General features: G+C 34.0%; 1 protein-coding gene across 1 annotated transcript in view; it reads right to left on the bottom strand.

The window, feature by feature from the left end:
* The window catches only part of LOC105621879, a 103600-nt gene that overhangs the window by 17597 nt on the left and 62180 nt on the right, over positions 1-23823 (bottom strand). Inside the window, exon 4 of the mRNA XM_012203318.1 lies at positions 1903-1964. Coding sequence (XP_012058708.1) covers positions 1903-1964 — 62 coding nt within the window. The remainder of the gene's footprint in view (positions 1-1902; positions 1965-23823) is intronic.

Here is a 23823-nt window from a genome sequence, read left to right as displayed (position 1 = left end):
GAGAGAGAGAGAGATGTAAAAGAGCCTTCTCAAGCTCTTAAAAAGATGGGTAGATAGAATATGATAATATCATTTCCAAGTAATATTTTGTTTTTAAGATATTAAGTATTAGTAATATCTTGTTATAAATATTAAAAATTATATGTTTTATGATGTTTTATATAATATTATATAATATTATTATTTAATAAACAATAACGAGAGAATAAAGGGCACAAGAATCAAATATAAAGAAGTATTTTAAAACATGAAAAGTATGCGTAATATAATCTATAATTGATTAAAAGAGAAGATGCTCATCAATTTCTAAATTACTAAGCGTCAGTGTGTTAGTCTATATGTAGTAAAATAATTAGTTACAATAATTAAAGATGTATATATAATAAATATTGTATAAAAAGATATTAAAAATGAGATATTTGATAAACATGTATGTTACCATCACGACAGATGAATAATAGAATAATCTTGATATTGCAATATCAGATTTTGCTTATTAACGGTAAGTTTTATGTTTTTATACAATATTATTATTTATATACATCTTTAATTTTATATTTATATTGTAACTAATTATTTTACTACAGACTAACACACTGACGTTTAGTAATTTAGAAATTGACGAGCATCTTTTCGACATGCGAAATTTTATGTTATGGCCAGCTAAGTGAGTTGACCAGAGTGGTGATTTTACTCGAACTTTTTTATTATTCTCTTAATTTATTTCCAACTTGACTCGTTATCAGAACATCGGAAAATTTCAAAGAATCGGTTGTCTAACCGTTTGCAAGTGATTTCCGTTTTTCTCAGCAAAGCATCTCTTTGCTCATCGTCATTATGTGTATAATTTTGTCTATTTATTCGACTGCTTTCATCCAATGTAACGTCCTCCTGCATGCATATCTGAAGAAGGTTCAATTATGAGATTGTTATATTTTAACATGTATATATTTTTAATCAATTATAGAATATTATATTATACATACTTTTGATTTTTCATATTTATTTTTCTTTATATTTGACTCTTATGTGCCTTATTCTTTCGTTATGTTTTTCTAAATTAAGAATCCTTCATTCTTGTAATAACTTTATTATTTAATATTAGTAATATTTTATTTTTTAAATGTTAAATATTTCCAATTTATTTAGTAATTGTTACTTAAATGTAGTGAATTATTAATTCATTATTTATTCATCATTACTGATTTCTTTCCGAGATTATCAATATTTCGAGCAGTGATCCTTAGAGACATAATTGAAATAAATCCTTTTTATTCATCGAGTGAATATATAGGCAAATAAAGAAATGTGAATTTCCACCAGATAGGCTTGGTACTAGATGTAGAAAGGACATCTTTACGAATCTTGGCAGACGCAACCGTCTGACGTAATCCCCGGAAATGGACGATGCCAGGGTGGAAGACAGACGGAAAAAATGGGAGTGGCAGACAATACGTCTGCTCTTAGCTGCCTTACGAAATGTCGTTGAATATTATTGTAATAAAAAGAACTTCTTAAAGATTCGAATGTATGAAGAAACCAATAAACAAAAATATTATTTAAAAATATTATTTAAATTATTGTCTCGTTATTAGTCTCTGCAAAAAATGACTGGAATTAAAAATTTACAATTTGAAAAATACGTGTAATACATCCTTAAGGCTAAAATTTTAATTGAGTTCTATTAGAGAGATCTTCGAAATGTTGTACTGTGTTATATTAAGAATGAAAATTAGATATAAGTTAAAATCGTATATAATTTGATTACTGAATACAAAAAAAAGTTTAACGTTTACAATGAAAAAAGTCTAAGAAAATCGTCGAAGAAAAATTCTAAAAAAAGAAAGACACGTCGATGAAAGTTTCTTACCCTAGAAATTAAATTTTTGCTGCTCTACTTACGATGTTCATCTCCTGTTCCTGGATTTCCTTGTACACCTCTACGATTCTCATCAGCGCGAAACCTGCAACACAAAAAACGGACCACGATCAGACTCTGCGATCGTCCTGGGCGGTACTTTTCTCGCGGGAATCGAAACAACCAGAACTTTCGTCCTGAATTATTCAGACGCGGTTGGCGTCGTCGATACTTTAATCCAGCGCGGTGCCACGGCCGAGGGAGAAAAGTGGAGAACGAGAGTAAATGCGGGGGTGCCGTGATAGCTTAAAGCAGCGCGTTACGAGGCTCGAGGCCGCCCGTCCTCGGCCTCACCGCGGAGTGACTTTCCTACCGAAAGCTCGCGAAAGCTCGCGAAAGCTCACCACGAGGAAACAAATGCTCTTGCATCGAGGCCGATCGAGAAAGTTTCCGCGGAAAGCGGAAACTTTTCCCGTGGAAACGTTTCCCGCCACTATCTCTTACCTCCTCGCTCTTTCTCTCTCAGATTTCAGATCTACTCAAGAGGATTTCACGTTGCTTTTGAATGAGCTTGCTGATTTCGCGTCGGTGTAAACTTAGATGAAGCTTACAGAAAAAAAAGAAAAGAAAAATAAATAAATAAATTACTGCATCAAAAGTAGACAGTTTCGTAGATCTGAGATATTTATGTTTATGCGTTAAAAGGAGAGATTATAAAACTTCGTCCTATTTGAGCGGCTTCAATTTACAACAATTAACAAGTACGCACGATACAAACCGCTTACCGGCATTAGTCGGCAATTAAGCATATTTTGCATCTGGCAAAACACATTTAGATACGTTGACCGCTCGGAGAATTTTTTGCTATCTTTTTAACAGCAAATGCAAAAATTGTGCGGTGGTAAATAAAGGAAAAGTAAATTTTTTTTTCCATATACGTCACGTATAAAACGTTCGCTTATATTAAAAAACACCGACGTTAAATAATACATATTTTTTACATCGACCCCGCCCATGAACAGAGGAGAAGATGATTGTGGTAATAATACATATAATATATAAATATATAATGATCCCTTTTAATATCTCCGTTATTAGATAGCGAATTCTAGTGATTACTTATGAAATTATTTTCTCAGTAACTCGCCGTTACATCATGACGCTAATAAGTTAATAGCCAGCATTTATTACAAGGCATTTTTATCTTTAAGCATTTCGAAATAAGTTTTTAAAATACATTTTAGCATTTAATTACACATACTTTCTCGTCTTTTTTAAATTTGAACATATATATGAAAAAAATGACATATCAACAGCATTTTGGTTTAATAAAATTTTATTTGTTTCATTAATACTGTTGTTACAAATCAACAAGATTATTTTCAATTAAAATAATGCTGTTAATACATCATTTTTTTCAGTGTATTATACAAATATGTGCATATTATTGCTTGTTATTTAATATTTTATTTGACTGCATACACGTTGAGTTATGCAAAGTTAAACAATAGCATGGCATTATGTTAATGGGTTCCTCTGAGCATGCTGACAATGTTAATTACCTTTTACAAGGTTTTTTTAGTCAAATAACATAAATAAACATAAATCAATTGTAGCTCTACTGATGTTAATCTATAATTACATGTTACTATAAATTTTTATTACTGAGCAGCCTATACGCAGAAGAAGTTATGTGTATTTGTACGCATTTGCATACATTTTACAATATTTTACTTTTTTGTTAGTTTTTTAATACTGTATTGTCTTTTAAACAAAATCAATTTTTCAAATCCCTGTTTTTGTGTAAGATCACATTATTATCTCTGTTTCTCTTCGAGTGTCATCGCATTTTTATAAATAATATATTCCAATCAAAAATATTTCGTAATTTTGAGATTAGAGTCGATTGGACAATATTTTGACGAATGTAATCGTTAAGTTTTAAATTTAAATTTAAATAAGAATCTTATTTTAGATCGTACATGTGAAAACACAACCAATACAAACTAGAAATTAAATGCCTATAACAATCAAAGCTGGATCATTAATGTTTAAATAATTCCATGTAAATTATATATACATACTATACATGTACATAATTACATATACATATACCATGTTTATAGTCATTCGAACTGCGCATCGAATTGGTTTTCCGGGCTTTGAACGCAATTAAACTACTGTAATAATAATATTACACAAATTAAATTAAATTGACAAGCAATTTTTAATAATTTGATGCTCAATCAGCACCATATTAGAAAGATATTAATGTGCTAAAAAAACTGTAAATAACTGTAAATAAATTTATTGCGAGAAACATTACTTCGGAATAAATTTAAATATTGATTACACAGGTACACAAAAGAAGTACCCTGTGCTGGGGTAAAATCCCAGCTATTCTTATGTATTTTGAGTCGCTGAATACGAATCTGATATCAAAATAGGACCATAATGATTCATTTCTTCCCATTTTTTTTCGCTCTAGATTGAAAATTTGCCCTGGATGGGGGGGGGGGTGGGAGGGGGGAGGGGGAGGGAGGGTCTTCACCTCAGGGTAGTTTTTTGTAGATCTGTGTTATCAGTCAAGTATAAAATGTAAATAGGATACCATAATCTTCTGCACTAATAAAAGGGGCGGAATGTTTCGTTCCTTCTGCACATATGGATTTTTCCGTTACGTCCGTTGCGGAAGGAGTCGCAAGAAGATATCGGTGGTGCTGCTCCTCGGTCACGTGCGACAAATATCGCCTAACGCACGTGACGGTGGATACTGGGCTATCTCGTATATTTTACCTCCGCCTCGCGAAACGATATATCCGCGCGTATCCGCGCGATTTTTACTCCTACGAGTTTTGCATTTTATCGAGCGGCAACTTGATATCTCGAATACACCCCCGGCAGATGTATTAGTTATTCCGTAATGTTACACAGAAAAGATGAATTTGCGCTGGGTATCTAAAAATTTAGCTGGACACAATTCTGGAAAAGATTATGTTGGACCATATATCTGAATAATTATAAATAATATAATTATTTAAACATTAAATAAAAGTGAAAAACTCTTATAAAGCAAAACTTTTACGTTGTATAAAATTTTCATCATTTTTATACCTGAGAAATACAACAAGATGTATATAATCTATTAACAAAAGAAGGAAGCGCTAAACTCTCAAATATTTGAGAGAACTTATGTAAAAAGAGAACTTATGTAAAACTTTGAACAAGAAATTATCTATAAGAGAACTTGAACAACATTTTAGCACTAAAAGTATAATACGTTCTCACTTAATTAAAAATAATATCTTAAAGTAAATAATAGCTACAAAAAAATCTCTAAGAATTTCTTTTAACAAGGCAAACTTCTCTTCTGAGAATTCCAGATTTTTTTTTTAGAAATTTCTACGTTATTAAAGTTTTATACATTCATAAAACGCTAATTATAGTTCATTAAACTTAACCACGTTATATCTCATGACCGTAACGGTCTCCGAGGAGAGTTTATCTCTGTCCCAGATCTCATCGATCCGGCCAATCCCCTTTCTGGATTTCACCTAAACCTGATGATCCCAGGGCGCATAAATTCGGAAACAGACCGGCGGTATGTCCGGCGAATTTTAGTATCCTCGTAAAGTAAAATACGTTCCTCTATTCTCCTTGCCTTCAGCAAACTGCGGGGTCACGTGCAGCTGCAGCGACAGCTATTACCTGGTCCTTAAATGAAAGGCTAAGGATAGCAGACAACGTAGACAAAGGGTGCGCCCGTCGTGTCTCAACCATACAGTATCGTAATCCTCCGCCCACACGGGAAACTCTAGAGCGGAGAAGTCCGTTTATACGTGCACTATGTATATACAGGGTAGCTCGGGAAAATATCACCGTGCAAGAGTGCCTCCGCTATCCACCGGGATCCGCGAGATACAAACGTCAGATCCTCGAGGATCCATGGATTTTAAGCGGTATAGATTCGAGAATAGATCTCAGATAGCGAAAGCCTACCCCGGATTACGGTTCCCGACGTCATGAATCTTCAAAGACTCACCGATTCCGAACGTCACCCTCGAATGTACACATTGCTGCATTGATAGAAAAGTGACGCAAGTTAAAAGTTGGCATTTTTAAGATAATGAAAGAAAATTAACCCCCAAAGATTAATATAATTTTGTCGATACATTTATAGCTCATTTGTGTCACAATTCTGATAAGGGATGAAATTTATCTACCCCTTTAAGAAATTAAGCAACAGTGGTAAAGAGGTTAGAAAATTATTTTGACTAATTCTAGTCAAAAATCACTTATTCTATCAAGGAAATATTAACATCCTTTTTACGTCTATAATGTTTGAACAAAGAAAATATTGAGAATTTAATTATTTTGACTCCTCGTATCTTCAAAACTATCCTTCTATGCTCAATTTAAATTTTTTCTCATATCATATAGTATCGTTTAGCATACAGTTTGATTCGAAATTCAAGGGCCCAAAATACAAAGGCTAAAAAAATGTGGATTTTTGAGGTTCATTTTTTACTCGAAATTTTAACGCAAATTCAATCAACAGCATCATGGTCAGTAATAAAAATTTTCAGATATGTGATACAAACAAAAAATTTTTTTATCTAACAGTATTTTGTTCCAATAGAATTTTAAAATTAGATACTGAAAAGTTGCTAATTTTGAGATTCAATTTTCTTCAAGGCTCAAGGACATATTGCTTTCGTTGCAACTATTTAAAATGTACCTACGATCACAACAAACTATGTACACTTTTTTAGATGTAACCACGAGTTTTCTTTACATGTAAATGAAGTTCGTTATGGTTATGAACAAAATTAAAAGATTTAACTGAAGTGATAATTTAACTGAAAAAATTAAGTTACAGTAGTTACTTAAATGAAATGAACAAAATAAAGTTATGAAATTCAATGTACTTTTAATAAAATTTTATGAACATGTAAATTTCATAAATTTTCACGAAAAATACATTAAATTTTATGTACACATGTACACAAATATACTTTTTAGTTATAAATATATTAAATTTAATGTAATGTCTCACACACACATACACATGAAATTAAATTCAAATTGTATAACTTAAAAGTTAATAAAATTTAAGAACATTTCTAACAGTACGTAATGTTAATCATTTGATATCAATCATTGCTGAAGAAGGACTTATGTTTCGAAAAGTAAGTAATTTCATGTTATTACTATATGTTCTTCGTACAATAAATTCATGATATATTGATTTATAACCTCAATTGACTCGATTATAGATCGTTCTTCTTTTATAGATTTGCATTCAATTTTCTATCAACAATGATATGTCTGATTCTCGATTATCAAGATTCTTGATGAACTCGATTCTGTTTTTGCTAATAAGAATTTTTTTTAATTATTTAAAATTCTAAGTTCTCCAGCACGTTTCTTCGGCAATGCAAAGTGCCGGATGTTGTTCGGACCCTTTGCGAAATATCCCATGGACGTGATCCACCCATACGAAGTATCCTCACGAAAGCTGTTCGGAGCTTTTCCACGTGACTTCCCGCATCGACCACCCCCTCAATCCCCGAGCGGATTTTCCGCGGTCGCCATGAATCCGTTGTTCCTGCTTACGGTGAGCGTTAAACCCCTCCGTGCGACGAGCATTAGCTCTATCCTGACGAAGCCACATGCTTATAGGGGGGACCGAAAGCCTCGCAAACGTTACACGTTTCTCTTCCGTTACACGTAAACGCCAAGCTTTGCGGATCCAGAAATTTGTTTTTCCCTCCCGGGGGGAGGGGAGGAGGAGGAGGAGGGAGGGGGGAGAGTGTCCAATGGCGCGTCGCAAGCAAAATTTTTTTAAGGTGAAAATGAAAAAATAGAATGTTATTATTTAAATTATCACATTGAAAAAGTATTATTAAACGTATATAATTCATAAAACGTTTTATTTAAAATTATATTAACGCAAAAGAAGGATAACATAAATAGAATTTGTTTTTTATACCTAGAAGTTTCTTAAATTAAAAAATATTTTTGGAGTCAAAATTGTGATTAAGAAATATTTAAAAAATATTATATACAACGCTTTGCTATAAATTTTTAAAAGAGAAGACTACCAAGGGAGAGCCACATGGCCTCCTCATAGGACATAGATCCGCCAGTGACGCCAAGAGCGATTAAAGAGACATCGAAATAAAACAAGAATAAATAAATCAAATTCGTGGAATGACAAGGCAAATAATTCACTCCCTTCTCAAAGTTAAGTTTGCCATCTCAGTTCGGAGAAAGAGGACATCGGATATACAGATTTATGCGATACTCATTCAACATTCGACGCACAGTGTACGTCGTTACCGTTGACGGGCATCCAATATCACGGAGTAAACTAGAAGGACTCCGTTAAAGCAAGGAACCGGTAATCTAGGAGGATAGCAAGATAATATACATCTCAGATAGGATAACCCAAGAACATCCTAGTGAGAACGTCTCGTTGTCGTGTAACGCGATCGCATTAGGCGACCCATTTACACCCGTTCGACGCGGAACTACCTGCGACGTGTCGCAGGCCATCCTCCTGTTAAGGCCCTCTTTCACCGCCCTTCAATCTCAACGTTAATGCACCCAGCCGGCTATGATATAGGGAAAGAGAGAGGAAGAGGGGGAAGGGTGGCGGCGCGTTTCTCTCGTACTGGGTTTCTCTCTTGTTACACAATGGGAAGCCTCGCGTTACAAGTGTAAACGGGAACCGACGACGCCTGAAATACTACGAAGCTGCGAAGCTTGCGCTTACCCCCGTGCATGCGGAGGTGTGAAAGTACATGAATGTGCGAAAGCCCTCTAAGGGCAGACGCCCTTAGACGTTGCACGTTCAGCGAACGGCTGGTCTCAAATATTCGTACTGAAGGGAAATTTTGCAGAGGCATCGCGAGATGTAAATCGCGCGACGTTAGAATCCGTCACTATAATACTTCGTTGCGTTCTATCGAAATTAAACTCAATTGTTAGTCGGGTTCAGTTGGGTTCAGATGTAATTAACGCGATCGTCCGACGATGCCAATTGTCACCCTGCAGTATTTCCGTGAATCCGAAAGCGATCTCGAGACTTTGAAGCGTCGAGAATAAGCAGCAGCACAAAATAATTATATAAAAAAAAAAGTTTTCAAGCTAAAGAAAAAAATCGAAATATTAAAATCAAATATTATTTTTTTTATATTTATTGAAAAATTTTTAAAACTTGTAAAAAATTATAAAAAAAATTTAACTGTGATGACGGTATATACATTTCTGTGAAATGTCTTATTTTTTTTTAACATTATAATTATAAAAAAATTAATGGTTTTTAAACTTGCTAAGAATAAAATTTTGTTTTGTCGTATTTAAATAAAAATTTATTTCAGTAAAATAAATCCTACAAATATATTTTTAAGTATTTAGCTTTTCCTTAAGTATCTAAAAATTTAGCTAGATACAAATTTAAAAATAATTTTTGGATCATTAAAGTAAGTATGTAAAACACTCAAAACTAATTGCAAGAATGATTAAACTTTTTGCAGCATTGTCATCAACACTTAAGCATTTCAGATAATTATTTCGATGATCCAAAACTATTCTTAGATTGTTTTCTGTATCTGGCTAAATTTTTAGATACTTCAGTAAATCTCTTCTTTCAATGCAGTGTTTTCAGATTTCCCGAGACTTAATCCACAATTTTTTTTAAATTCATGGCTTTCTAAATCCTCGCATCGTTAAAATCAGGGCTTATTACAGTCCTTATTAATCCTTTCACTCCAGCAGAATTTTCTCCCCCCCCCCCCCGTTGATGATATTTAGATGTTATATTCAAAACGCCAAATCCTCGCGACGAAAGAGGAGGGAAGGGAGAAATGGGGGAAGGGAAAAAGCGTAGTAAAGCAGCGTGCAAAACGTCGGGGATGTAGTTTGACCATCGAGTCAAACGGAATGTACGATTTCACGTCGACAAGGGTCCGCCTGGAGGTTGTGGATGCTAATATTGAATCAACGGGAAGTAAACATGGGTTGTTTTCGATTTCGCCGACTCTCACCGGGAATCCAACCGTACGATTTTTCCGGCCGATTCGCAAAAGGCCGATATGCAAATCCGACTTGCCCGAAAATATCACGTGCAAAACCATCGCGAGTCAACTATACCGCGTGCCTTATATGTGTATATAAAATAAACTGGTACGATTTTGCCCGGGAAAAAGAGTGCTCAAACATATTTGAGAATAATTTTTTTCCTTTTATAATTATTATTTTTCATAATCCATGATTAAAGAATAAAAGTACACAAAAAAATTTGCTAAATCTTAATATAAATTTTTTTGAATTAATAATAATAAAGGACAGACCAGAAATGTTCATCGAATCTGTCGATGCCAATTTTTTTGATGATTCTTGAGGCCAAGAAAATATACGCATTACGGCATTTTTTAACGGCGGTTTCGTTTTCGAGATATATATAAATTTTTGAAAATTCAAAAAATTCAAATTGCTTATTCTTCAAAGAGAGCTTGTTATGAAAACATTTAAAAAGATTTTTTTTGCAACAAATAGAACATTTCGGGACTGCGAAACGAGTTCTTTAAATTACGTTTCAAACGCTAAATATTGTTTTTGTAGGGAATAATGATATCAATATTCTAATTCTTTGAAAGAATTATTAATAACAATTAATTAATTAATTTAATAATTAATTAATTTAGCTTAACGACGATTACTTTATATAATTAATCATAAAAAAGGATAGACAAATTACAGTTATTGCATAAAACTTGTGCGGATAATTGACAAATATGAATGTCCAGCTTAATGCCTAACTACAATTTTGCGATTTTATTTTTATTCGAATGAACTGTTATTATTATTTGCCGTTATTGTGTCGCTGTGAAGTAAGTAATTAGTTGGAACGAGGGCATAACTGAGATAATGAAATTAATTAACTTTTGATGATTACGTAGCAATTGAATTGTGCCGCTTAATCGTCATCTCTCTTCGATATTTTACGCTGGCTCGTTTATTAACAATACTAAACAATATTCATTATTAAACGTATGCGAAGCTAAACGACGGTGAAGCGGCTGTTTCCGCCTTGTGGTTGGCAACACCGACAAATTTGCGAAATAACAGCAACGCTAGTGGACCTCGCGAGTTCTGTATTCGATTAAAGCGGATTAAATCGCGGTGTAAACCGAATTTGATATCGTATATCACATACATTATCAACTAATAACAGAATCATTCGAAGAAAATTCTATTAAAGATCATATACCGACTTTGTTTCCCATCTTAAAAATCTAGGAATAAATAAAAATGCACATTCGATTATTTCCTACGATTTAATGTGACATTAAATATTAGGTCTGTTTATGTTGCTTGCACTTTTTGCATTCAGCATTTTTATTTTCTCTCTCGTCAATGCCCGAATATATATTTATTTCATTTCAAGTGCAAAAATTTTTGAGGATTTCAAACAACGCGAATAATCTTATTCTTTTGAAAAATTACACTCATTTGTATACCATTTTTAATTTTAATTAAAATACAATTTGTAAAATTAAAATTAAAATTGTATACGATTTACTTTATCGGATTAGCGGATTTTTATTATTTCGCGCCTGGATAATAATTGCGAATAATTACCGAACTCATTAATCATCTTTATCACCGCGATGCTTTATCGTCCATTTTATGAGTCTGCTTCTTCTATGCAAAACGGCGCAGTTTGATAATCAAACATTCTGGCGCAACGATTGGAACAAAGTTGCAGAAACTAGAAGCGCAAAGAAAACGAAGCAAATTTAGTTTCACAAAGTTCTCGTTTTCTCCTATGAAAACTTGATGAGCAACCCCTCTCGTCCAGGTGCTTTTTAACTTTCGGCATGAAAAACTCGGTATTAATTAAAAGATGATTCGAGTTATTGCAATCAAGTCGTCAGTTTGCAAAATTATCGATATTAAAGCGCACCGCCGTATTAAAAACCGAGCGATTCTTCGCGCGACATTTACATTAGAATAGCATCCGGAATTTCGTTGCGTTAATATTCAAGGTATCGTAAATTTCGGGATATTTCGAAACGTTGCGCGGTAATACTCATTTGATTTAGAAAAATTGGATCCAGACGTCGTTTCCGGTGCAGTTCCGATGGAACCAGTTTCCGGAATACTTCGCGATCGTAACGCGCTTATGGTCTATATGCAGACATATATGCAGGCAATAAATTTCCTCGGTTTGGGTGCGGGCCGTAATATATATATTTCTTCGCCCACTTCCCTCTTACGTGATACCACATTACCGCCACAAAATGGTAGAATGTTGTAAAAGGAAAATATAACGTTGCGAAATTAATTCTGTCGACTTTCACGTGGCTGCGTGTCTCTGCGAAATGCCGAATAAAATGCACGAAGACAGATTTATTTGGCACGTGAAAATTCTGAGAAAAATTTTACATAAGAATTTTCAATCGACTGAACAACGTTTGCATTTGATAAAATCTCAGGAGAGACAGAAACTTGAAAAGGAAGCTTAAGGATTTTGAGGATCTGAAAAATTGTATCTTTAGACATGCACAGTTGGAAAATTTGTGTTAAATTTAACATATTATTTCAGAATTTCACAAACAGGTTCATTTAAATTTTTGTGTTAATTTAACAGAAAATAAATATATTAAGAAATAACACAATATTATGTAGAAAATTAACATAAAAAGTAACTATAAAAATAGTAAGGAAATTGTTCGCAAGCATTTTTTTTCAAATTAATTTATATGTTGAATTAATGCATTTTATTCATTTATCTTAAAATTTATAATACATTATTTTTATATTATAATATATTAATTGTTCACTTACTCAAATGAATAGTATATTATTTTACACGATTTTAACATTATATTGAAATATTGAATACCAATTTAACATAAAATGTTCAAATAACACAATCACATTATAATTAATATAAATTAATACTCGGATAAAAATTTAACAAAAAATGTTAAGCATCGATTTTAATATAAAAACAAAATATTCATTAAGTACTGTGTGCAGACTTCATTTTTGAGCTCTTATAATTAGTATCCTGCGAAGCGCATCAAAAGATTTTTTTCCTCATTCAAAGCTTTAAATCTTTAATTAATTTCCTATAATTTCGAGATATTATTCGTTTCGACTATTGAATCAAAATTACTCAATAATGCTCCTTAACGGGCAATAATCGTACGGTATAATGTAATACGACCACATGACGACGAAATCCCACGTTAATTAGTTCGAGATGGTCGAGCCAGCTGAAAATTGTTTATCTTGGCCCGTCTCGCTGGGCTAGGTCGAAATGTTGTCCCAGCCTAACCCCATCTGAAATCCCTTCCTTCCGCTTCAAGGTGCACCCCTTTCCACCTTTCCTCCCTCTCGTTAAGCCCAACGAAACGAGACGGGCTCGGATCAGTTAAGGTGGAGAGAGAATACGACCACCCGTGACTAAACCGAGGATACTCCAATTTGTCTTAATTTTTCGCGTACATCGCTGACATCTCCAATTATTCCGCAGTTATTATTTTTTTTAAAGCCCATGCTCGCAATCAGTTGTATGAACAACAAATATGGAGTGAATCGCAACAAGGTACATAGAAGCTATAGAAAGAACGATTTTGACGAAAGATTTAAAATTTTGCACGACTCTCTCTATATTTAATAATTAGATTCTAATCACTAACATCAGTCCCAATTATGGTAATCAGTGAATTCACAGTGAAAATCAATTAAAAAAATCAATGAAATGTGGAATCTCTTGCATAGCTAACCTTCACTGTTAGAAATGCTTCCTTTACATGTAAATGAAACTCGTGATTATGAACGAAATTAAAAGTAATGAATGAATTCAAATGAAATGTAAGTTACAGTAAGTTACTTGTTAAATGTAATGAATGTGTACATTAAATTTCATGAAATTTTTAACAGTGTACATTAAGTGTTTAAAGAAATTCAAGAACATTTCTAACAGTGTTGCTTTATAAATTCAATTAATGTATATTGGAAATATCAGTATTTTAATTATGCAATGCTCAAACTTCCCTTCTTTTTTTATTTGAACTTCACTAATTCAGATTTAGAAAGTACAGATTCGAAAATAATTTTATTGGAAACTCAAACTTGTTATCAAAGTATCAAAAATTATTTATCATGTCACTCATTATTTTCTCAGTTTCTGACAATTATTTTGATGGTCAAATAAAATTATTTTCAGTTCTACACCCAGCAAAATCGTTCTTTCTGTGTAGAAGTAAAAAAGATAAGTGCATAGAAGGCGTAAACTCAAATAACTCAAAACTCGATTAAACTTTTCCGGATAATTAAAATCGAATATATAATATTGCCGAGTAAACGTGCACAATGAAGCAATTTCGGTTTGGGATGATAATTATTACTCTATTATTAATGGAAGCTTTAATTATCTGATTCCATATTCCTTCCATATTACTTCAAAATAGAAATCCCCAAATTATCTAAGACCGTGAAGATAATTGAAACAGAAAATTTAATATTGATCATTCATTATTGATTTATGTTCAGACTAGATTGTTCGGGCATTTTTCGTCTCGCAGTGCCTTTCTCCTCAGAGAGCAGGAGAGAACTTGCTATCTTTGATCAGACGCATGTCAAAGAACATACAAAATATGTTGCAAAATGGCGGCTCCCCCGAGTCGGCGAAATCGAGCCGTGGGGAAGTTTCGGTATTCAAAAAGAGTAACGACTCGTGTCAAGGGAGCTGCTAAAGGCTAGAGGAAGGAAGTATACAGGGGGGCGAGACACAAGGTGGATTCAAGGGGATACTAGCAAGATAGAGCTGTCAAGAAGAGGGATGAAGTAGGCGCGTGCCACCCTCCACCCTCTCTCACCCCCTTGTTACGTTATTCCAAAGTGATACAAAGCATGTCGGAGAGATCAACGCCACTCCGAGACTGATCTGACCAATTCGCAAAATAAATATGTATACTCGAGGAACGAATGGATGGCCAATCCAAAGTTACATCTAGGAGAATCCCAATGTATTGAACCCTTTGAACGCGCGCACTTTCTCGATAAATTGAATAAACGAGTAGGAATAAGTGCAGACACGATTATTAATGAAATGCAATCTACCATTTTACCAAGAATAGTTTCTGTAAAAAAGAGTAAATATACATTTGCTATATAATTTTTTTTTTAGAACGATCATATTTATCATCGTAAGCTGGATTCAAAGATTCCAATAAACAATTCTATCTCGCAAGAGTAACTTATGTCTTCTTGCTCGCGAATTCGAGGCTAAATGTAATGTCTCATTTTCCGTTCAGAGATAGTTTCTAAAAAAAAAGTAAATTTTTATTTTATAAAATATGAAAAAGTAATTACTTATATATAATTTTTTAAGAAGATTACAACCATTTTTTATCGTTGCAAGGTGGATTCGGGGAGATAAACAACTTCGTCCCGCAAGAGCAGTTTATTTCTTCGTCTCTCGCGGACTCGAGGGAGTCGGGGGAGGCCTCTTGATTGCAAGAGCGCGTCGAATAAATAAACGCTGGTCGATCTCATCCTTCTCGTCCTTCTTGCTGGCGGGAAATTCGAGGGGAAGGTAGGAAGAACGCGGAGCGGTATATATATATATATATCGTGGATTACAAGCGAAACCATCTGCTAGCTGATAAAAACGTCCGCGGCGTGGTGGCGAGAAAAGCTTACTTTCCGAAACGAGGTAGAAGCGTCGAGGAAGGTGTATCGTCAGGATAGTGGAATCAGAAAGGAGCGACGAAAGGGGTGGAGGTGGTAAGAAGGTGGGTCGCGCGCTTCGGAATTTAATCTAAAGTAGAATCGCGCTCCCCCGAGTAAAGCTCGCTTACACTTTATTTTATTTCGCTTTATACGTTTCCCGCGTGCTTTCAATGGCAGAGCGCGTCCGACGCCGTTACGACTCGCGAATCCTTAAAGCCGCCTCCTTGGATCTTCTCAGGAGGGTTACGAATCCTAAACGATTTGACGTCCGCTAAGGGATTACAGTTTGGGATGGATTTTTGATCCGACGTAGTTTAATCGGATTCTATGATACGAAGGGATACGTTTCTTAGGAGCATAGACCTTTAATCCATTGAATCTTCAAAACGTTGAAAATTTCTGATTTCAAATTCTTTACCTCGGTAGACTCGATTCTAATGGAGTCATGTTTAATAAATTGTTTCTCAATTTTTTTTGAGAATCTTGAATTTTTTCTCGCCTATAAAGAGATATTTAACTTACGATTAGATGTTTAACAGATTTTTTAAACAATAAATTGTTGAATGCATGAAAAATCTTTTTTTTTTATTAATTAAAAATGATTTTATAGTGAATTTTTGAAAATTTCTCGTGGAATTTTTTCCGATACGGAATTTTCGCGAAAAGGTTTCGTATTCGAGGCCAATAAATCTTTTGCTGGGAGAGAAGATGGTGGCAGGGTTGTGTTATAAGATCGATCGATCGTCAAAGTGCAGAGACGTGTACGTCGCCCCGAATATTCTCGCGTGAATAGTCGTTTCTTCATGAGCATCTCGAAGGATAGAAAAAACCCATGTAAGAGAATTAAGCAGGATGAGTAAACCAACGAATTTTTAGTTCTGAAATAGTGGAAAGGTACGTGAATATTCTCTCTCTCTCTCTCTCTCTCTCTCTCTCTCTCTCTCTCTTGAATCATATATTGTATATACTGTACAAAAAATATACACAACATATATTTGTTTCAAAAACATTGAAATTACAAGATATAGTTTTATGTATATATCTTTCCAAATACATATTATAATTATATATTATTATAATAATAAATACTTAACATATTTATTAATTTTATTAAAATCGTTTTCTTAAATCACAAGTAATTCACATTACAACATTTTACGGATATATTCAATTTAATTTATAAGCACAGATATAATGGTTTATCCTTTTTTAAAAGAAGACAGGAAAGTCTAGTCGTGCAAACACCAATCTTCTGCATTGCTTTATTAAAGTGAGATCAAATGCAATCGGGAAATTATTGGCAGCGCACACTCGTTTCGCAGAGCAAATTAAAGTAGGTCCGATTAAAACGCGAACTTCGTACCATGCCGGAAATGACGTGATCGTTGGCGAATAGGAATCTGCTCGCGACGCGCGTAATTACATCCCCCAATGTTTGAAACCCAGCTAGTTTCGACAGTGCTCAATTCGATGGAAACTCAAAGTTCTAAAAGTTTATAATATAAACAATCCGATTTGTGTGACAATTGATGTTCTCACACATGGAAGATACTACGTGTTATACGCAAAATTCCAAGTTGTTGAAATTTTATTTAATCTTTTACACACAAATATTTAAGAGCTCCAATATTCCAATATATTCAAAAAGAATACCTAAAATCAGAGTTGGTAAAGACCAATGTTTTTTTTTAAGAATAAAATGTATTGTGTTTTTTCTTAAATATGTTTTTAATGCTTCCAATATTATATTATAATAATTTAATGCTTTAAACAGTACTATAAAAAAAATACATTTAAAACACATTAAGAATATCAATTAAGCATGCTTTAAATTGTTTAAAACACGTTTTTTTACCAACCCTGCCTAAAATCTCAATGCTTTGAAATTCAATACGGCTGAGACGTTAAAGTTTCAGAACTTTATAATTTTCAATATATCGAAAATTTCAAGACTTCGCAATTTTATGCAAGTCCAATATGTCAAGGATTCCAATTACAGGAACAAATTTCGTCAACTCTTTGTTTTTCAAGAAATAATGAAATGTTTCTTGAAGAATTTTTTACGTTGAAAATGAATGTGCCTTTCAAGAAATGCCATCACTCTTCAACTTTAGAAATTTCGTTTTGTATCTCTTATGTAATAATCTGTAATACATACGAATATATATGTGTGTGTGTGTGTGTGTGTGTGTGTGTGTGTGTGTGTGTGTATGTGTGTGTGTGTAATATATAAAAAAATTTAAATATTTCTTTACAATATGAAAATAAATGTATAATGGTGTAAAATTCCTTTATTCGCCAATCAAAATTTCAAGAATCTCGATGACGTTCCCCACATTCGCTCACTGGATACGATACAAAGAATTTTTGCATTCGAGAAATAAAATTTAGGTTTATACGCAACTACTTTAAAATGTTAAATGTGCCGGAGATCCGTCCTGTATTTAAGGCACTCGTCCGGAATGAATAAGACGTCGGGCTTTCACAAGTACGAGCGAAAACAGTCGTAATTGGCCTCTCGGTTCGGATAAATGCGTCTGGGGTGGGACGGGGGGGAGAGGGTAAAGTGGCGAATCCAAGCGAATCCGGCGAATCGCTAAATTAAATGACATCCTTTTATTACGCGTCTCGCTACTTCCTCCCCCACCCGATTCCTTCATCCTCCCGTTCTTCGCTTTAAGCGAGACCGTAACTCCCGTCGTTAGGTCTTCAAGCTCAGCTTGGTGCTGTCATGCAAATACGAGCAATTTAATAACGCTGCCGAGATATCGCGTGCACCTTTACAAAGTAAACATTTCAGCTGCAACACGCAGCATCCAGAGTTACGACGATATTTACGCAACGCGTCCTGTCATTCTTCGTCTTTCCAATTAGGGAAATATAATTTATTTTGACTATCGCATGGACCTTAAAAATGGCAACTTTTCTATTTGCAGACGTTCTAAAATCTAAATGTAGAGTCATATTTTTATAAAATTTATCCAAACAATAATATAATTATAAGTATATAGGTATATACGTGGCGTGCGAGAGAATCATATTTATATATGTGAGAATATAATATTTTTGACAGATAATTTGTAATTTCTTTTACATTTCCCAAGAATATTATAAACATTCAACGTATTTCAATCTTAAAGTTCTAGATCACAAGTTTAAAGTTGTAATCCTAAAAGTAAAATTTTTCAAGAGCGTTTGAAAATTTCACGTCTACGTTCTACATTTAAAAATTCTAAAGCTGCTTCTATGATTTGAAAATAGTAATTGAAATACGTATCTTCAAGAATATTCGCATGTTTCTAAAGGTTTCTTGATTTCAAGTCCTCTAAGAGCGTCGAATTTTCAAGGTTTCAAGTTCTTAAAGCTCAAAAGTTCCAAGCGCTCAAAATTCGCATTTTGTGAAGGTGGCATTTACATTTTCGTAAGCTGTTATGCACTTTCATGTAAAAGAGCGTGCGATATGACGTTCGCGGGGGACAAGTCGCGCCGCCGAATTACTGAACAAAAGGGGGTGTTGCGCGAGCGGGAGTGTTGCGACTGCATAGCACAGATATAAAGCGACGGGGTTGGTGTCGCGGGAATCTTCGGGTGCATTTCCATTTCAAATGCGCCGATACGAACCCGCCTCGCATCTTCGCCCCGGTTCTCTCAGCGAGCTCACGAAACACGATGCAATCTCGCGTAATGAAACGTTTCCCCGTACCGGATATCTGTACCCGCTTTTACAGAGGGTGCAAGGACACTTCCGATTTTGATTAGAACTCGAGACCGAGACTTGTATTCAAAGGGCAACAAACAAAAGAATTGGCTTCTTATCGCAAAGTTGGTTGCGCGTGACGAGCATCGAAAAGTCTCTCTTCTTCTTGAATTGTAAATTTATCTGTACGATACTTTATACGTAAAGAAATGTAATTTTTATCTCAAGCACGTTATAATCTGGAAAAGAAATCTGGTAATAATTATTAAATGTATTTTGTTTAACATATTGACAATATTTTGGTGCATTATCAAATGTAATAATAGTAATCAAAGCAGCAAGATGAGTTAAATAACTTAATGACATTTTTAAAATTAATTCAGAACATTATATTAAAGTATGTCGAAACTCTTTTTAAAAATGATTGTACGACATAGAATCAATCTTATTAGAATCAGTGAGAAATTTTTTTAAAAGTGTCCATGTTGGCTTTAGACACTAAAAAAAATTATTCAAAAATATGTAAAGGCCGTGAGCTTTGTTTAAAAATAATCTTAACTGAAAACTGAAATTAAGTAATTTCAGTCTTTTTTAGATTTTAGAACATTCGATTAAAATTATTTTACTAAAGCTTTATCTAAGTTCGATTATTATTAACAGACTTTTTTCAGTAGAGATCGAAAATCTGTAAAAATCGATCATCTTTCATGGCATATATTTGCAAAGGAAAAATTAACTTCATTAATTCTCGGCAAGAATAATGCTATGTTTCTTCACTTACCACTAATTTTCAGACAGTCCGCGCTTCATTAAAAGCTATTACGACTTATTAAAAGTTTTACGCGAGTCTATTGGTGTTACGTAATAAGATATTACAAGTTATTACAAGTTATAACGAAAGACCGACTCGTCATCCTCCGCTTCTTTCCATGCAAATAAAGAATGCAAACTGTTCAGACGCTATGACCATGTCGCATTATTGTACAAGTTGCGATAAAGAATTTGCCGCTGTTGTTACACAAAAGTTTTGTAGAAATATATCATCGCGTAATAGCTGTAGACTTGTAACTTGTTACAAGTCTTGAGCGAATATATTTGTTATTGCATAACTTCTTACAAGTTATTAAGATTGGAACCATTTATCATCTTTCTCTTCCTTTTGTGCAAGTAAAATACGCGAAGCTAATTACCAATACAGAAGGATTAATGCGATGAGAAGCGCGATTGATCGATTAATAAATTCATGAATTACAATAAAACACATTTTTTTACTTGTGTTAAAAGTAGTCTTATTTGCCTTTACTATTATTATATTGTCTTTAAAAGTAAGTCTTTGTAAAAATTTTTGTGTTGAATTTTTAACATATTCTAGTGTTAATTTAACATAATTTGATTAAGTTACTTGAATATATATTACTTGAGATAAATTGATATTTAGTATTTCTTTAAAATTTCATTGATATAAATTTTAAATGAATAAAAGATGAATTATTTATTAATTTAACATATTAGAAATTTTAAGTGAAAAATACACACTTTCACAGCTTCTTTTAAAATTTTCGTATTAATTTAACAATTTAAAATGAATATGATAAAAAAAAATTGACACAAAGTGTGACATTTCTTTGTGTTACTTTTACATAATGTAACTTTCTAACATAATCATCTTGTGTTAAATAATTATAACAAAAATCTTAGCGGACACGTAAAAAATATTAAATTTAACAACACAATTAAATTTTCCAACTGTGTACCAGTCTAAATGTAGTAACATATTTAATTTCTAATTCATGAAGGCAATAAGAATTTATTTTGTTATGACTTCTGCGTTGACAATTATCACAATTCGCACAATAAGACAGTATGGCCATAGTATTCGTAACAATTTATATTCTCGATATTCGCGAACGATCCTTTTTAACGGTTTCTTATCGCACAACGGCGTTAACAAAAGCACTCGTTAAAGTGATTAACGACGATGAGATTGTATAGGGAGGGGGGAAAGGAGGGGTGAGTGGGAAAGTGGTGGACGTGGAGGCCGCGATACAACCGCGAACGCCATTACAGGGGCTTTATTAATTGCCATCGTCGTGTAATTTGCTCGGCTATGCGAACGAGGGGATGGGCCGTGGAAATAACTTGGTCGATCGCTCTCGCCTACTTAATTGCTGCTTTCATTAGGACCGTCATGTCACGTTCTTTCAACGAGTCTCGTTCGATGCCGCTACCGCGCGAGATTGCTGCCGCGCCGGTGATTTATGGATACGGAGCGACTATTTCAACCCTTCCGCCGCAGAGCACGTACTTCAAAATTATATGAGGAAAGTTCTTTCTCTCCTGTACAACGTTTCCGTAATCTCGTTTCATTCTTTCCATTTCTTTTTTTCGCGTATAAAAAAATCTTCTCTGCGATCCCCGAGCGTTTCCTCTGTAACTTTCTTCTCCACTTTGAAGTTGTACAGAGAAATACATTTTTTAATAATATTCATACGCAAAGAAACATTTCCTTCCATTTTCAACATATATTTGAATGTAATTTTTTTCTCTCTTTTAAAATTGGCAAAATATAATTATTATTAAATACCCGGAAAGAATGATTTTGCCAGAGTATCTAATACAGGGTTATCACAACTTTAGGTTTCATCCTAAAGTTTCATAATTTTCCCTGATTTCCAGAAAAATTTCAATTATTATTATTATTAATAGTTATTATTATTTAGTATTTTCGAAAATAATTAATTTGATAGAGAAACAACAATTTCTTAATAGCTTTTGTATTGAGCCGATGATAAAATGTAGCAAATCGATCGGCAAGAAAAATGCAAGCAAAAGACTCAACCGAAGACGCATCCGAGCGCTAACGACTCAAGTTTTGGACGGAATTTCGAAGCGAACTTGGAGCTTTGTAACTTCGTTGGATGTAACCGTGAGCGGGTCCGCGGCAAAGTGGCCATTTTCCACAAAACGACGTTACAGGGGAGCAGGACGATTCGAAGGACGACGACCGCGACGACGAAGAGTCCCACGCGTCTGCGTGCAATACACGTTCATCGCTCCATAAAAACCCACGTGCCGGCCGAATAGCGCTCATATACGACACGTGGATCCCGAAGAGAAGCATTCAGAATTTAGCGCGGCGGAAGAAGAGAAAGAATGTAAGCATGGGCTATACTTGTTTAAAGCGATGGAGAAACGTGCCTGAATTTAAATGTTTTTGTAGAAGATAGAAGGAAGAGAGATAGGGATGGAACAGTCGGAAACTTAGAAAATACGAAAAATACGAAGGTCTGCATTCGCACCCCGCTTTTATCGACAAATGCGCGCATTTAAATTAGCATACAGTTTACGTTACATTTTCTAGAATCTCTACAGAAATAAATGCGCGCACTTGTCGATAAAAATAAGTACGGGCTTTTTCTAAAGACTTTAGAAAAAATACACACAAAAAGGTGTGAAAAATTTTTTAAATAAAAAAATACAGCAAACGTTTAAGAATGTATCAGATGTATAGTCTCTTAAAAAGTAACTGAAACTGAAAATTTATCCTTTCCTTAGAGAAATAAATGTATATAAATAACATAATTAAATAAAATTTTCTCATTTTAACTTAATTATATTTTAAAAACATATCTATACTTCAGATTTCTTATTGAAACCATTTTTTTTACTCAGCTTCTACATTGTCGCCAAATTCTTTTGTATTAGTACTAGTACTAGAATTGAATATATAAACGACAATATGGTTGTCCGAAAAATGATTATAGGTAAATTACCGTTTAATTATAGCCATTGCAATCATGTTTATATAACAACAATAATTTGCCAACTATACATATTTGTTAACAAAACTCTATATATAGTCATTATTACTAACATGTAGTATGTATTGTTATGTAGTAATAATATAATTATAATAACGTCTAATTTACCAAAAACTTTTTCTTCCATTATCAGTGTAAAGTGTGAATACGGAACAAAGACTAAAAGAAATACGTATGAAAATTGCGAAAAATTTAGAAAATAAAAAAATGTATCAAACACTTAAGAAAAATGGGGATAAAACAAGCCACATGAAGTCGTAAATCTCAGTCACTCGTTGGCACTCGTTGACTGCCGTCAATTTTTCGTTCTGCGGCTTCGCCTCCTCTCTTCATTCCACGGTTGTGTTTCCGACAAACAGACTAGTTTGGCGGCGGACGCATTCGACCCAATATTCAAATGTAACAATAATTACGCGTCGCCAGTGGAGCGAACAAACCCGAAGTTTGCGCAGGCGGGGCTACGCGACGGGTTGGCGGGGATGCGCGCACCTTTCCATCCCTTATCACGCAACGGGCAGACTCGGGATTCATGCGTCCCATTATATCGTGCGACCAGACGCAATTAAGCTTGAGATAGCGGTTATGCCGACTCCGGTGGCGGAAGATCTTCTCCGAGAGAAGAGAAAGAGAGAGAGAGAGAGAGAGAGAGAGAGAGAGAGAGAGAGAGAGAGAGAGAGAGAGAGAGAGAGAGA

The sequence above is a fragment of the Atta cephalotes genome (genome assembly GCF_000143395.1).
Source record: "Atta cephalotes unplaced genomic scaffold scaffold00038, whole genome shotgun sequence".
Lineage (NCBI taxonomy): Eukaryota > Metazoa > Arthropoda > Insecta > Hymenoptera > Formicidae > Atta > Atta cephalotes.
This window is presented reverse-complemented; position numbering and strand designations above follow the sequence as displayed.